We start from the raw sequence: 16,585 nt of genomic DNA on the forward strand, positions 1-16,585 counted from the left end.
TGTTGAATGGATATGTATTGGTTTGTTATTGATGTTCCAACTAAATAAATAATGTTCTCAAGTCTTCTTTTCTCCCGGTTTTCTTCATCCATAATTTCATTCTTAATTTTTCTATTTTTTCCGTCAATGCAATCCTTTTTGATTTGTTGTAGATCACATATGATACTGTTCTTCTTGCACATCTAGTAAATTGATTGTCTTGTCCTTTGAAGCTGACAAATTAGACTAGGAGAGAATCTCAATAAAAAACTAAAAAACCATGAAAAATTGGATGAAAAAAATATATCAAAATAGATGTCGGTCTGTAGATAATATCAATTAATGGTTTGGATGGGTTATTTGGTTCTCTTCCGGAATTAGAAATATTAACATATGTTATGCAGCCATCTCAAGACACATCACGACCTACAGGTAACAACGGCATGACCTGAAAAACGATATCTCTCGAAGATGGACGGCAGTCATAAGAAAACAAAGCCTTCTTTTTCAACAATCGCAGGGCTTGATGGTCCGAAATTGACTTGGCTTCGCCAAACATGAAAAATTGGAAATGCTGTATAAATTTTCGCTAACAAAGTGATCTCCACACTTGCTACTAAATTTTCAATTTATTGATTATAGAGTTGTTCACCATGACACTGTTTAATTTGCATTTGCATGTTGTATTTATTAATTCATAGTTTAAGCACAAACCATTTTTGAACTCTAGCTTGTCATGTCAAACTGCCACTTACAATCTAGTTTGGTAACAAACTACATGATCCATTGCAAAAACACAATATAGCTATACACAGTAACATGCATATTATGTGACTATACATTTCACATCAACACAAGTAACAATCACTGCCAAATTTTCGTTTCCTAAAGCCGAAAAAGTCAGCAAATCCTCCTCTGTCTCTTGTTTGTGTATATACCTCTCTATATGGAGCGGTTGCTTAGAATGTATTCATGATTCCCGACTGGGTGACTTGAGCTGTTTCTCTTTCTCGTCTATGCATTACTCGTAAGAACTCATCTGAGCACAAATTTCCGTCTTGATTTGCATCAAATAGATGAAAAATCAGTTCGATTACGTTGTTGCTCAGCTCCACGTCACATACCTGCATTTTATAAAATCCAACTCAAACTTGAATATTTCATATACATGCTGTTACAAAGATTTATGAATTCCATTTCTATCTATGAATTCCATCAAATAAATGATCAAATTCCTTACTTGAGAAGCTGCTCGTTGAAAATCCTTCCTGGTCAAAAATCCATTCACTTTCCCATAGCTAAAAAGGGCTAGAGAAAAGGGCTGTAATTTTTTCCGTAGTCGTGCAAAGTTTTTGAACTCCTCAAATGTAATGCGTATCTCCTTAAGATGAGGCTCGTTATCTAACTCATCCACACGGTCAAGCAACCTGTTCATATGCCGTATATCACCAGAAGCAACCATTGACAACACGAAATCCTTGGCTGATATTGTTCCTCTTGATTTATAATCATAATGAGAAAACTCCAACCATATCATCTGCACAGGAACAATATTGTGAACTGAAACGTATTGAATGATTCATTTTTCTTAAAAATAATAATGATCTAACTACATACCTCATCGTGGAGATCCCGCAAAAACTGAACAAATTTATCATGTCGCAGGCCCTTGTGGCCATCTTCACCAAAAAAGTAGTGCACCAGTCCCCCATTTTCTACGTGACCATTGACTTTAAGTCCAGTGCGGCGTCCACCCTTCTGGAGAGCCCCTTGTCTATTATGACCGCGCATCAAGGCCATCACTTTCTTAAATTCTTCTCTATCTATCTCTCTGAGGATTGAGACAAGGTTTAATAGAAGAGAAACATGTATTTCTAAGTAATGCAACCTAAACAACTGCGCAGCATAAGAGAAGAAAATAAATTTATAGCTTAAAGCACGAGGTTTCAGATTACATCACAAACATACACAAGGCTCAACCTATTTTAGGATGCTTATCAACATCCATATTCAGCAAGAGAATTTACAAGATGAACAAATGAACAGCTTTAATTTAATCACATTCTATTAAATCATTCAACGGAAGGTTGCTATCTTTTAATATAAGCATAATAATGCCTACTATCAATGATGCTAATTCACCACGACCTACTAATCTCAATGATAAACGATTACAATGTTGCAGATACATTCACCAACTTTTAGCTGCTTAGGAAGGATTCTATTCAGTGGATTGCTTTTCTACATTTATGCCTATTTAATAATCTTCTTGTTAATAGAACTTGTAGCACATATGTGCCAAAACCGGTGGCATAGAGTGATCTTCTAAATTATTTCCTGACCTTAGGAACCATAGAAGCTTGGAAAAACGCAATCCATCAATAGAATATCTACGCTGCAATTTGTATCTTCTGTTTTAAAAGCATTCCCCTCTATAATGCAGATTATAATAATATATGCTTAAATCTGATCAAGCAACCTACATAGATCCAGCTACGAGGCCGTAAGCAGAAAACATGCAGGCCCTCTAAGGGTTGGGGCTGTAGTAGCACAACAGAGGAACCTGGCATTAGAAGACACAATTTTCTAATAACCAAAGAGGCATTTAAAAGTCTCATCAGTCATCACAGTACCCCAGGTAGCCATATGGAACAAATGACTAGAATCAAGTTGATCAGAAAGAACACATGGTTTAAGCAATGCTCATACACAGATTGTCTATGGACCTCCAGGGTCAAATTATGTGAGAAGAAATCAGCTCCTAACTCCTAATCTTTCCAGGAGGCTTGAGTTAGTGGCTTGCTCACAACAAAACCAAGTGGTAAGAGCTTAGTCAACAGAATGCCCATACACACTTGATCTTACAAGATTCTTCAGCAGATTGATCAAGGAAGACCAATCCACAGTTCTGTGAAATGCTGCCCAACTGGTTTTTATTCCAGGTCTAGGACTGACAGGGAGAACCGGAGAAGCACAAATACAAAAGCACAAAAGTGACCAAACAAGCTCAATGGCTCTCGACCACATTAATCACCATATAACATTAACGTGTGTGTGTGTGTGTGAATGTATGCATGCATGTATGTGGTTCCATACAGATACATTAGCACGGAAAGCTCCGGTACAGGAAGCTCTAACCAATTCCTAGATTCTGCAGCTACATAACTCTCCCAAACTGCAACTTTGTTTGAACCGTTAAGTGTCCACACGGCATTACAAAACAAACTTTTGGCTCTGTTTCTGCTAAAGCAAGGCATTTGATTTTTGCTACCAAGATGGCTTTAAATCAAATCATTCATGCCTAATATTCAACTTCTAGATGATTGCATGAATAATTTTATCGCATTTTTCAGATGAACTAAAGGCGTTGAGAAAACTTGGTAATCTTAAATGCACAAGGATTGGCTTACATAAACTAATAAAATTTTCAACAGTAGTCCACATCGATAATGCATTCTCAGTTGAGGGCTGACGAGAAACAAGGAGGTAGGAAAAAAGATATTTTGTCAACAAGTAGACGTCTTCATACTTCCAAGTTAAAAAATTACCATAGAGAATTATGTATTAGAACAATTACTACTATTAAAGGTTCAAAAGTTCAATAGGTGCCTTACCCATCATTGTCAATGTCAAACATTTTAAAAGCCACAGAAAAGCTGGACTCTGGTATGCTGAGTAGCGTAACAAAAAATATATACCTGTGAAGAAGAAGAATATTAGTAACAAATAATGGCATGAGATATAAATGTCTTGCAAAATATGTACTCTGACAAATGCCTTGGGAGAAAATGTCTTGTAAAATATGAATAATGGCATGAGATGTAAAATGTCAAAATATGTACTCTGAGAAATATAAAGAAGAGTAAAAGCAGAGGGATTGTTAAAGGAAAATCAAACAAGTAGAGATCCTGAATACATTCGGAGAGATGCAATAACTCACTCCTTAAATGAAATGAGGCCGTCATTGTTTAGATCAAAAAGCATGAAAAATTCTGAAGGAGCACAATGCAACTCCCCTGGAAGCCTTTCACCTCTAAGAGATCCGTCTCGTACAAGGCCTGACTCGGATGGAGGGAACACCGGGACAATAGCACGCATCAAATCTCCTGGTGTCATAAGAGTTTCCCCTCTAGCATTCTTGATCGATGCAAAGTATTCAAATACCTACAAAAACAAAGTTTCGCTGCGCATGTCATTACAGAAGATGTACAATAATCATGGAAGTGCTTATCTTGTGTACTTTAGCTCATCTTAAACGCAATATACATTGTTGGCTAATAAAGGCTTTAAACAGAGAAACACTAAAATCATCAAAGTAATACTGAAGTTAACTCTTCAGGGATATCCATCAGGGCCATAATTCCTGAAGAGGCAGTTCTACGAGGCAAAAGGTAAATGTAGCACTAATTTGGAATGATAGAAGCCTCAGTATTCTGGTTAGAGTTGGCTATGATTTGAGTTCGTCATTAACTTCTCACTTTCACCCAGATACAAGCAGAGTGAATGCAGGCCATAACTCCAACTAATTACATGTAAATGCCACTGCACTTGGCAGTATTAACAGCTCATGCAGACAATTTCGGCATTATGAATATTTATGAATATCTGGTGGTTCTCAAGGATACGGTGCTAGCAAAGAGTGTAACATCTTATAAATAATTAGAGTTGATAGCTCAAGCTGTATCAACATACACATGAAGAAGATGACCAATTGAGGTAACAAAGCAAGTTGTTTAATAGGATTATGGATCACCTAGAGTTGCCTATACAACCCACAAAATCAGGGTCCGCTCCATTAATGATTGCTAACTTAACACCACTAGTTCCATCAACTTATGCGAGAGCTCTTTACTCACGAATGTGTTTGCTCCTCTCTTGCATAGCTAGTAGGAGGATTACATTTCCTTTTATTGCCACTTGCTTGGAAGATTGTCACAGTACACCACCAGTATAACTTAAAACCAACCAGCTCGTAGCCAAAAAACTTGTTTATTCTCCCAACCAGCATTTCTACTTGCTATCTTACTACTCTAAGTATTGTCGTCACAAGTTTGCAACTCAGACAATTGAAATTGAAATTCTGTATAACATTTTCATGCAGAACACAAATTCAAAATGTATAACAAAATTGAACATCACTAAAATGTACGAGACCTTTGAAACCATATCCACCATAAATATGCTAGAACCAAGGCCAGTTGTGCCTGCGACAAAACATGCAAAAGGTTTGGAAAGAGAAAAACTAGTTACAAAGCAACAAACAAAAAGTACTTAAGCAAAAGGGAAGGTGTTACTCAACTCTTCTGTTGCCCCAATGTTCAAGGCAATTTATCTTTTGTGAATTTTTGTTCTTTAGTATTGGCATAGAATTCTGGGATTCTTGAAAACTTATTGACATGATGCAGGTTTTCTTTAACAATTGCATAAAGATATATAACGCCAAACAGATTTATATTCCAAATAACCGCATTATTCTTAGTAAAATCTGGGCACAAAATTAGGGAGGAAAAGAAAAAGATAACTGATGTAAGAGTCCTAAACAACTCCAGCATTACTGTGAGAAACACAAAACAGTTCAATATCATCAGAAACTTCCATGTTACAAGTATTTGATGATATGAAGATAATTCAAATACTTACTAAACCCGTTTATATCAACTCCAGAGATGCCGATTATATTTGTCCAGATTCTCATTTCATTACAGCAGCTATGAGAAAAGCCATGGAAAACAAGACACAATCCTTGATTATCAAGCTTAATTCCCATATGTTCGTTATAGTGCAACAGTACCCCTAAACGATACATGAGGTCCTTGAGAGCAAACAACCATCAAGACTAACACGCAAGAGGTATTTGAACATGGTTTTCTTGAGAGATGGCTCTAAATACAGCCTCAATCGATGATAAACTGTATATAATTAAGGTATCATGTAAGAAAGCGAATAGGACTTGACGATTTCTTCAATAACCAAATTTTTGCGTACCTTCTCAGGAGGACTTAACATCCTTAATCTTTTCTCATAGTTGAAGAAGATTCTTCTCCGCAACGTATCTGTATTGGCAATCACAAAAGAATATCAATGATCAACAACTTGTTTCACTTGCCAACAACACGCGTTTCTACAACCCTCGATTGTTGAAAACTTGACAGGAATCCCTAACCCTAAAAACTTCGGTGCATTACTTCTCCCCAAATAATGAATGTTTAGATGAAAATTTCCAAAACAAAACCAATAAAGAACAACGCTAATTCAATTCGACAGAAAGCTTACCTCTGATGAAGAAATTCGAACTAGACAAAGACTGACCCTCGTAAGATTTCTTGATCCTATCAGCAGTTGCCATCAATCGATCAGCAAAACTCATAGCTGACTTCACTGTATATGTGGACGATACAGAAGAAGAATACCAGTAAACAGAGGCGGCGATGCCGGCACCAGCGACGACGGCGGAAACCCATCTGAGTAAACTAGGGTTTTTGTCATGAGAATTGGGGCCAGTAGAGTTGACTGATGTAGCAATCAATGAAGACGGTGGAACAGAGATTGAGCGGATTTGGCGGTGGATGGAAGGAGCTGATCGCCTGAGAGAAGACATGGTGTGAAGAATTGAGAGTGATTGAAAGTGGGGTTCCTATACAAATACCATCCACAAATAACCGCCATTATTGCGACTCTAAAAGACCCACAGATTCCTTCAGCCTTTGGGTTTTTTAACTCACATTCGTTCACCGGCACTACATTTTTTTTACTCACAGATTCGTCAGAGTCTTTGGGCGCTGCTTTTTCTCCACACACAGATTTGTGTGAAACTTTGGGCGTACGCCATTTATTTACGTCAATAAAATAAGAAACGTAAGAAATGATCTGGACTCTCGATTACTTTTAATCTTAAATTCATTTATGAATCGCGTTTGATACGAGGATTGGTCTGATACATCTTATCCTATTATACATCTAAGTATGAAGATATCTTTTTACACTTCTCATCTTAACTCTTATTGTCCCCAAAACCCAACCCTACTCGCATATTCGTTAATTACCATGTCTTTAGTCGCCGTAGTTTGTTAAAAACTACTATTATTGGTCTTATGTTTGTTAAATTACAAGTTTCATCCTCAGGACTTATAATTTATTATTGTTTTCATCTTTATGATTTATGATTTATGATTTATTATTGTTTTTCATCTATATGGTTTACAGTACTCTGTTGTTTTCATTCATCATCCTTATTTTTTGAGAGAGTGTCTCAGGTTATGTCTGGATTAATCCCTACAAATTATGACTGCAATAAATCAACCCTGATAAACTCAGTGGTCACAATTGTTATATATGCCTGGAATTGAGCCATGGGCAAATATGATTTCACCATATCCCCAAGGGCCCTAACCACTGCATTATAACCCTTGTGGTTTTCGTCCATCTTATTTAAAGGTAGAGTTAGGGGCCGTTTACCTAAGTAGGCATGGCAACGGGGCGGGGATGGGGCGGGTTTTGTAATCCCCGACCCCGGTTTGTAATACCGTCCCCCGGCCCCGGCCCCGGTCCCCGGCGGGTACGGGGATTATCATCTCGTCCCCGGTCAAATTTTAGCAATCCCCAGTCAAAACCCGGTAAAAAGTATGCTTTAGTTTGATTATACCGGGGATCCCCGACCCCGGCCCCGTTTTGAGTAACATTCCCCGTCCCCGGACCCGTCCCCAGTTTGAGTCTATCGGGGATCCCCGGTCCCGGGACCCGTTTTAGCAGGCAATCCCTGTCCCCGTTCGGGTCGGGTGAACCGGGTTCCCCACCGGGTCGGGGCAAATCACCATCCCTATACCTAAGTGCTTACCCGGTAAGCACTTACCGTAAGGAGTCAACACTATAATTTATTTTACCGAGTAAGATTGTAGTACATCAAAACGTATTTTATGCAACAATTTACCTGGTAAGCGTTTACCCAGGTAAGAGTCGTCACCCTCACTTACCGGGTAAGACTCTCTGTTAAGACTGAAATTCAGTGTATAGTTGTATTCGTCTTGAAAGTTAATTTTGTCTATAATTGTATAAAAATCATCGTGTTTGACTTTTCTTAGACTGTTTGACTTTGACCTTGTTTAGTTTGTTTGACCCTATAAATAGGGTGATTCTTTGTAATCTTAGTAAGAGCACCATTGTAAAATTCAAAATATGTATATTGAAGTTTGACTAGATTTCAGATCTTGACTTTTTCTCACTCTACTCCTTCTATGTTCTTACATGAATATATCATTCTGCCATTGTTGATTTGAAGCTATCATAGAAGATTGATCAATATATTGGGACAACAATTGGTATTAGAGCAGTGCGTGCACGAAATCAGAAGAAGAAATCAGAAGTTTTTGAAGATAATTTTCTGGAAATTTTTTTTTGTTCTTCATGTTCTTATCTTTTTCTTGTTTTTGATCCGATTTTTTAAAAAAATATGTGTTTTCGTGTTAAAACAATGACCAATCTGTGCAAAACTACATTGTGAATCTTTGTTATTCACAAACTTTTATAATTTGATCATTCTTTTTCAGGTTTTAATCAATTTTGAGTTTTAAATTTTTTTGTATGTTCTTGATTTTTTTTCTTCAAAATCTAATATTTTGATCCATTTTAGTTTATTTTTTTTGTTTTTGTTGTTTTTGCCCAGTCCAAGGCCCATCCGGTTTAGCCCATATACTGGTAAATTGCAAGCTCATCTTCATCGCTCATTTCAGTCTCAAAATACTGGTAAATCGGTCATCTCTTCAAAAGCCTATAACCTTCATCGATCACAGAAGGAATTGAATTCATCTCAAGTCTTAATCGCTCAAGAGTATCTCCAATCAGATTTCTAAATCGATCAGCCTTCAATCGGATTAAACTCTTCTTGAGCGATTTAGTCAACTTTGAGTGGATACGGGAACACATCGCACACCTCTTGAGCGATGTTGATCGGATAAGGAATCAGTGGTGACCGGACTTTGATCGGATTAGTTCAAGTGATTAGGAGTTTGTGCGATTCATTGAGCGGATTAGCTCAAGCAGTGAGCGATTTATGCTCAAGCGGACTAGGTTTGAGCGGATGTTACTAAATCGCTCATCATCTTCTTTGCCATTGTCCTTGCCCTTCATCTGGAGGACTAAATCGCATAGTGTTTTAAACATGTCTTGCAGATTGAGCGATTTAAAGAGTAAATCGCTGATAGCTTGAGCGGATTAGGGTCTCTACATCGGTCATAGCTCAAGCAATTTAGTAATTAAATCGATCACAGCTCAAGCGCAATCAAGGGATTTGAAGTAAATTGCCCATAGACGTGTTAATCAGACATCAAGTTCATCTTCTTCACCTGGATTGACAAAGAAGATTGGTTCGTTGCTTAACACTTGTTTTGCAGGTTTTGGTCATCTTTGCTCACAAGGTTATTCAGATACATAGCTTCCCTCAGACTCGGTCAAAAGGACAATTACATTTCACTTTTGTTCGGATTTTGGTCTATTCTTAGCTACCATTTCACTTAGTTATAGATTCATCTGATTTTGAGAAGAGTTACAGAAATTGCTAACACCTGTTTCTTTTGACAGTGAGCAGTATCTGGTGAAGAAATTAGTCGGTCTTGGCTTCATTTTGAATAGCTTTCTGTGTAAATCAAAAACATTTTGGTTTTGATTTGAATTTGAGTGTGTAAATCTTTGTCAATCTGATTCTGGTGTAAAGAGTCAACAGGTCATTGTTCACAGTTTTGTCCTTTATAGTTCATCCTCTGCAGTCGTTGATTTTGATTGATTTGGTCCTTTCTCATTTCAAAGGATTAAGTAGTTTGCTGTAGTAATTGTTACTCTTGGATTATTTGTGATAAAGAGCTAGGTGGCAGATAGCTTCAATGGTTGGAATGCATTTGGATTATACACTTTGATTTTGTGTTGCCAGAACATAGTTTAGCCTAATTAGGTGTTAAGTCACACAAGTTTTACTCATTCGAGTTAGTCATCTTCATGCATATAATCATCCTGTTTTGACACACTTCAGATGATATCATCTTGAATTTTATATGGCTGCTGTGTGTTGTAATAGTTGTTGTCTCTACAAGAGACTATCAATTAGCAGCTGTTTTTTTGTGTGTCTGTACTTCTGGCAGATGGTTTTGTGTTTGTGGTTTTGTTTTTGGCACTATCTTCTTTGTGTTGCTGCTGCATTTCAGAATAGCTACTTTGCTGTCCTATGAGCTAGTTGTCTTGCAAGTTTGTTGCATTTGTCTGTTGGCCCATTGTATTTGGTTGCTGTTGCTACTGTGTTGACAATACTTGTTGTCTTTGTTGTCTTAGGACTGTTTGTTTATGGTGTTTCATCACAGGTTGTGCTGATTGAAGATTACTAAGCCTGTTGTGGAGTGATCAAGCTACAGGAAGAAATTTGGTCAAGTCTAAGCTTACAGTAAAGAGAGTACATAAAAGTGAAGCTATAGTGTATTGTATTTTGTCTAATCTGTAATTGTAAAGATTACTGTTGATTTGGTCTTAAACAGTTGTTTTGGACTTGTATTTTCTTGGGTCTAATCTTTTGTTTTAGTTTTTTATTTTGGATCTATTTTTTTTTTGAACTGTGTTGAGAAATTTTGAACTATTTTTCGTCGCGTAAACTGTTTTTAGTCAGTTTTAACTGTTTTTAACAGTTTTTACTGACTTTTGACAGTTTTTTCGTCGTTTTTTAGATTTCCCATCAGTTTTTTTCAGTTTTTCTGTTATATTTTTTTGAGCTTAACTATGTCTTTGATTTCTTTTTAGCCGATTTCAATGCATTTGATCCTAAATCAATCTTTCTGAAAATGGCAGTTTCATATGAGAGAGAGGACATAGAATTGAGAGAGAGGATTGCTGAGCTGGAAAAGAACATTGAGGATCATAAAGAAAAATATTTTAATATGTTCGATAAAAACTGTGCGGATAAAGAATTTATCAAAGAACTACAACGTGAGAATAAAACCTTGAGAGAAAATTCTGAAAAGATTTTATCTGATAAGACATGCGAATTTGAGAGAATTTTGAATAAAGTAAGAACATAATGTGATGAAGAATTGAAGATTTGGGTTGATGCGAATAAGAAGTTATTCAACAAACTTCAAGATTTGCAAAATGTGAAGAATTGTTCTGAGAAAGTTAATACAGAGAAAGTGGACTTAACTGAAAATTTTCATAAGTCTAATAGTGATCTAGAAGAGTTAAGGAAATTATTGAATGAAGAGAAAGAGAAGGTTATAAAAGTTGAGAATAATATGGATGTTGAGAGAAAGAAGTTTGAAAAAGAGAAGAAGAGAATTGTGAATTAGAGAAAAGGTTTGGAGCTGAACGCATATCTTATTAGAATAAGATAAACTCTCTTGAGCTGAATGCAAAAATGCTTTTAAAGCGAATATCTGATTTTAAGCAGCTGATCATTTTGGAACGGGTCAAGAATGATAAAGAGAAGAAATACATCTCAGAAGATTGTCAGAGCTAAATACAGATGTTATCTGAAAGCATTGCTCTAAAGCAGAAGATTTTAGACGAAGAGAAGAAGCAATTTGCTCTTAGAAAGAGAAATACTTCAAAGAAGTATACAGCTACTGCTATGGAGCTTGCTAATAAGAAAAAGTGGCTTGATATCGTTTCGGAGAATGATAAGAGCAACTCAGATGAAGAAAAAAGAGAGTTAATAAATCATAAGAGAAAGTTTGAAATGCTTCAGAAGGAGTTAGAAGGTAAACTCCTGGATACTACAAGCAAATTGTCTGATCTAAAGACAGATCTTGAAACTAAGATGAAGATGAGAACTGAACTTAAAATTAAGTTTGACTTAGTTACTGCTGAAAGAGACCAGCTTTTACAAAAAGTCAAAGACTTTTCTTGTGCACAAAGCTCAATTGGTTTTCCAGTGTAAAACTAGCTTCTATGACTGTTCTAAATCGAACAGTTATTCAAGCAGCCCTAAATCTACTGTTTCTAAGAAATATTCTCGTTCTTCTAATCAGTATTATCAAGGGTATGTTATCAGATCACCCAATAAATTTTCTAAGACTAAAAGCATTTGGGTTAATAAAGCTGATTCTGTTTCATCTCATACACCTGTTGTTACTAACTCTGTTCTTCCTTGCATTGTGAGATCCACTAATGATCTGATCATTCTTAGCAAGAGAATAATTATGTGCTCAACATGCAGAACCAATGATTTTGTGTATAAGAAAAGGTTCAACAGGTGGCATGAAGATCACAACTATCAGAACAGTTGGAAATGTAAGAACATGTATGATCACAATAACTGGTATGGGTCATATTCTATTTCTGATCATCCTGTTCAAAGTGCTAAAAAGAATATATCTAATAGGAATAGATGGTTTGGTAGTTACAACATACCCCAACCTGATACTGACAAAATAGGACCCAAGTTCGTTTGGGTACCAAAATCTACTTAATCTGGTTTTGCAGGTGTGTCAATTTTGTGCTGATTAGAATATCATTTCAGTGATACACCAATACAGGGGGAGTTGTAATCTGTTCCAAAAAGGCTTCTGAACAATTCAGTTCAGGACCCGTGCTTTACCGAGTGTGGTTTCTAAACACTCAGTTTAGAACCCATGCTTAAAATGTTTCCTTTATTTTTTTATTTTGTTTAGCTTAACTGAAACATTACTATAATCTACTTTCTAGGGGGAGTCTCTAGAAGTTTTAAATAAATGTTTTTCGGAAAGTAAATAATTTTTTTTTGGAAACGAGTACATTTTCTGAATAGGTATTTCCTGAGATTTTACTTGCGTAATTTCTCATCGTACATAACTCCAATATCTGTTTTAGCTATTCTTCAAACTGTTATTATCACCTCTCTTATATAAATAATTTTCGGTGATAATACGCTTGTTTGTATTCAAAATTTGTTTTCTGATATTTTCTTTTACTTTGATTGATATACATTCAATAATTTTTTGAATATCAGATTCTGTAAACTTGTTCTTACAGATCTTCATTCATTTCTTTCGCATTTTGAATAATCTGATTGTTGTCGCATCATTATTTTTTGATTGTGCTTAAAGCCAAATATTTTGATCAATTTTTATCTGATCATTGTGCTTTTTCTGAAATATTGTTTTTGATCAACTGTTTGTGATCAATTGAGCATAATGCTAAGTTTTAGGAGGGACTGAGTGCTTATCAGAAATACCTCAATGGAATGTCAGAACCGACAAACCTACCCTATAAATAGGGTGATTTTTTGTAATCTTAGTAAGAGCTCCATTGTAAAATTCAGAATACGCATATTGAAGTTTGACTAGATTTCAGATCTTGACTTTTTCTCTCTCTACTCCTTCTATGTTCTTACATGAATATATCATTATGCCATTGTTGATTTGAAGCTATCATGGAAGATTGATCAATATATTGGGACAACACTCTCCATCCTTATCATCGCTCTTACCGGGTAAGATTCTTGCCCCTTGGCATGTTCATCTGGTGAGGAAAATTGTCCAGTAAGTACTTACCAGATAAGCTTTTAATAAACGAACCTTAGCCTTATGAAAGAAAACAACAATTTCAAAACCACAAAGACGAAAGTCGCAATTTTTAATAAACTACAGGAATGAAAAACATAATTTACTCTTTCTTTTTTATATATCTTCAATGGATTTTCCAAAATTCTTTTAAAACAAAAAGTTAAAAATCAATCTACAATTTTTTTACATTCAACTCTAATAGATTATTAATTTTAGATATTACAACGTTAGTTATATTATTTAAATATGAGTGAATTAGATTGAAGGTCCATGTGACTTACTCAAAATTTGGATATGGTCCCTTAAAACATACTATCTACCTCGAAGATCCGCAACTTTTCATTTTCATAACACTTGTGGCCCTCAAGTTAACACCATTAACTTGAGGCCTGTTAGCCACCTCCATGTAGCACTCACACGAGGGGCAATTTCATCAAAATTTAGTTTGATAAATGTTCATCTTCTTCATTTCTTCATGTTTAATTTTTATTTTCTTTTTTTGTCTTTAAGTTTATTAAGGTAACTTATTATGATCTTCATCTTCTTCATCAATATAATCAATAATAACTCTTGAATCAAAATCTAAACATATGAGCTAAATCAATTAAAAGAAATTCAATATCCAAAACAAATTGATGGTGGTGATTCAAGCGTCGTTGTAACTATTTAACCTCCTCAATGCTTTGACGATTCACCTAGATACTTAGCCATTTCTATTTTATTTCTATCTTGTAATGTGTTTAGCGTTTGAATGTGTTTAGCGCTTGAATGCGTCCAACGCTCATGGAATGTTCACTCAATGACAAACACAATGCCACTCAGTGATTTGGTTCTCTATGACACCTAATTAAGTCTCACGTTTTGAAATATAAGAGCTTCAAGTTAATGTCAAAGAAGTAGGTGAAGATAAAAATTGAAAGAGCTGAAATAGTTTCAGAATCTACTTATCTGATAAAGTGAGCACTAATCAACAAGATACTCAACAAGTGTTGAAGACACTTTCACCATTTCCTCTTTCTTGCTGAAGCTAAATCTTGAAGGTCAAATCTCTCTCTCTCTCTCTATATATATATATATATGTGTGTGTGTGTGTGTGTGTTGAAAAAGTCAAAACCATGCAACTACGTGACAAAGGGTATAGTACGACTTATGCTTTACTATCTCATTTCACACATGGCCACTATCTTGATAAGTTCAAAAACGACCAAGGTTGTCTAGAAAAAGGATAAGCTAGTCGTGGTTTCTTCTCCCCTTGTGACACATGGATGACTCAAGTATAAATAATAATGAAGACCTTCTTTTAAAGCATGTATGCCTTCAAGAGATAACTTTACTATGTCTAATCTTTGCAAGAGAGATCGGTGTGAACTATGTGAACTTTGTTAAGAAGATTATCTGTCGGCGAGGTTCCTTTGTCTAACACCACCTTTCTGACTTGAACAATGGGAAGATCAAAGTGGATGGTTTCATTGGCACCAATTTGATCATCGATCTTATCATTGATGATCATAGAGATGAATCAGTGAAAGGCCACTTAAAGTAGCGTTGTCGGACGAATAGTCTCCACGATTTCGTTGAATAAATATTTGACAAAATCCACTTGGCGTTAAGATGAGAGCGTGAGCCAATTCAACGATTTAAGAAGGTGACTGGTCATGACCACCAGTCTTGCGGCTGAGGCAGTGAATATGTGGGTGATGAAAAAGTTTCAAACACCACCCATTTGTTTGCGTAGAAGAGTGCCATGGCTTTTGGTCTTAGTGTCTTGAATGTAATTCATAGTTTGAACAACTGCATCATGTTCTCGTCCCAAAGGAAAATAAGCATATGGGGTGAAAGTAGGAAGGAGTTGAATCCGACCAAGGTCTTTGCAATCGAAGGTTACATCTGGTGTATCAGGAGTGAGGACAAAAACACTTACAGTTTTGGGGTCCTCGTCGTAGGCACATGTTAGCTAGAAGTTTCCAAGCAGAAACTTGTTCATCATGGGAGAATGAGTAAAGACATATTGTAAAGGTGAGCGTTGAAGGAAAGAAGAAACCACAATGAACTCCAAGTGAGCAGGATCTGCTTGAAATCTTGCAATGATGTTGCCCGGTGGAAATGACAAAGCCTCACAAGTGAGGGATGAAGACTTTGATGGTTTTGAGGCTTTGGTTGGGGTGGAGGTGGAGGAGGCGATAGAAGCAATAACAATTGCAGGTTTTGAGAGAGAATAAGGGAGGAGGAAGCCGGTAAAACTTGAGGGCCGTAAAAAGTAAAAATTTAAAAGGAAAGGAAGGATAAGAATTTATAGTCGGAGAAGGATAAAGAAAAAGGAAAATGATTATGAATTAAAATATGAAGGGACACCTGCAAAAAGTAGAAGTTGCAGTGGTGGCCTATCTTCCCTTTTTCCCGTGACCTGACAACATGAAGTGGATGACGTAATATAAGAGAGAAAAGAGGAAAAAGTGGAGAGGAAGTTTAAGACTGGTAGAAGGGAGCCACCGATTTGAGAAAACAGAGAATTAGGAAGAGAGGGATGCTGATTGTCGATAAATGGAAGATTGAGAGAAAGGTTGCGGACATACGGAGGATCGACAGAAAGATTGTTGGTGTATGGAAGATCGGCAGAGAGATTGCCGATATATATGGAAGATCGGTATAAAGGTTGCCGACATATAGAGGATAGACAGAAAGATTGCCGATGGATGGAAGGTTGGCAGAGAGATTGTCGATATATATGAAAAATAGGCCAAAGGTAAATCGGGAGAAGGAGGCTACAGATTCTGAAAAATTACAGAAAGAGGTTGCCGATCTTGGAAGATTGCATTTTTTATCCATCTAAGTACCACATACTTAATTCGTCAATGAGGAAGCTGAAACGAGTTTCATCCATAGGAGGCTCGGTGAAGAGATCGACAAGTTGAAGATCGGCAGGGATGAAGTGTAGTTCAACATCTCCTTTGGCAATGTGATCTCGGATAAAGTGGTACCGGATGTCGATGTGCTTGGATCGGGAGTGAATAACATAATTGTTTGCTATGGCAATTTCACTTGAGTTGTCACATAGAATAGGTACCACACAGAAGAACTTGTCATAGTCTCGAAGT

At 36.4% G+C, this 16,585-nt stretch overlaps 1 protein-coding gene across 3 annotated transcripts; it reads right to left on the reverse strand.

Moving 5' to 3' along the window:
- Positions 1 to 713: 713 nt before the first annotated feature.
- Positions 714 to 6,614, reverse strand: LOC112504889 (calcium uptake protein, mitochondrial-like). 3 transcript variants are annotated; one of them, XM_025108846.1, is made up of 8 exons: positions 6,390 to 6,614; positions 6,253 to 6,308; positions 5,965 to 6,032; positions 3,920 to 4,143; positions 3,594 to 3,677; positions 1,597 to 1,810; positions 1,220 to 1,516; positions 714 to 1,103 (listed from the first exon to the last, which is right to left on the reverse strand). In XM_025108846.1, exons 1-8 carry the CDS (start codon positions 6,575 to 6,577, stop codon positions 939 to 941), a joined length of 1,296 nt encoding a protein of 431 aa, XP_024964614.1. In that variant the 5' UTR covers positions 6,578 to 6,614; the 3' UTR covers positions 714 to 938. The 3 variants fall into 3 exon arrangements, with proteins under 3 accessions (XP_024964614.1, XP_024964615.1, XP_024964613.1); XM_025108847.1 differs by lacking the exons at positions 6,253 to 6,308; positions 6,390 to 6,614 and adding exons at positions 5,134 to 5,183; positions 5,620 to 5,888 and having other exon boundaries at positions 5,965 to 6,034; XM_025108845.1 differs by having other exon boundaries at positions 6,253 to 6,614.
- Between the last annotated feature and the right edge of the window lie 9,971 nt (positions 6,615 to 16,585).

Source organism: Cynara cardunculus, unplaced genomic scaffold (genome assembly GCF_001531365.2).
Source record: "Cynara cardunculus var. scolymus isolate 2C unplaced genomic scaffold, CcrdV1 Un_Scaffold_7236, whole genome shotgun sequence".
Lineage (NCBI taxonomy): Eukaryota > Viridiplantae > Streptophyta > Magnoliopsida > Asterales > Asteraceae > Cynara > Cynara cardunculus.

Coding starts and splice junctions, on each gene's coding strand:
- LOC112504889 (XM_025108845.1), bottom strand. CDS start 6,577: ATGTCTTCTCTCAGGCGATCAGCTCCTTCCATCCACCGCCAAATCCGC. Junction 6,033..6,252: donor TTCGAATTTCTTCATCAGAG/GTAAGCTTTCTG, acceptor TTGCCAATACAG/ATACGTTGCGGAGAAGAATC. Junction 3,678..3,919: donor GGCCTCATTTCATTTAAGGA/GTGAGTTATTGC, acceptor TCTTCTTCACAG/GTATATATTTTTTGTTACGC.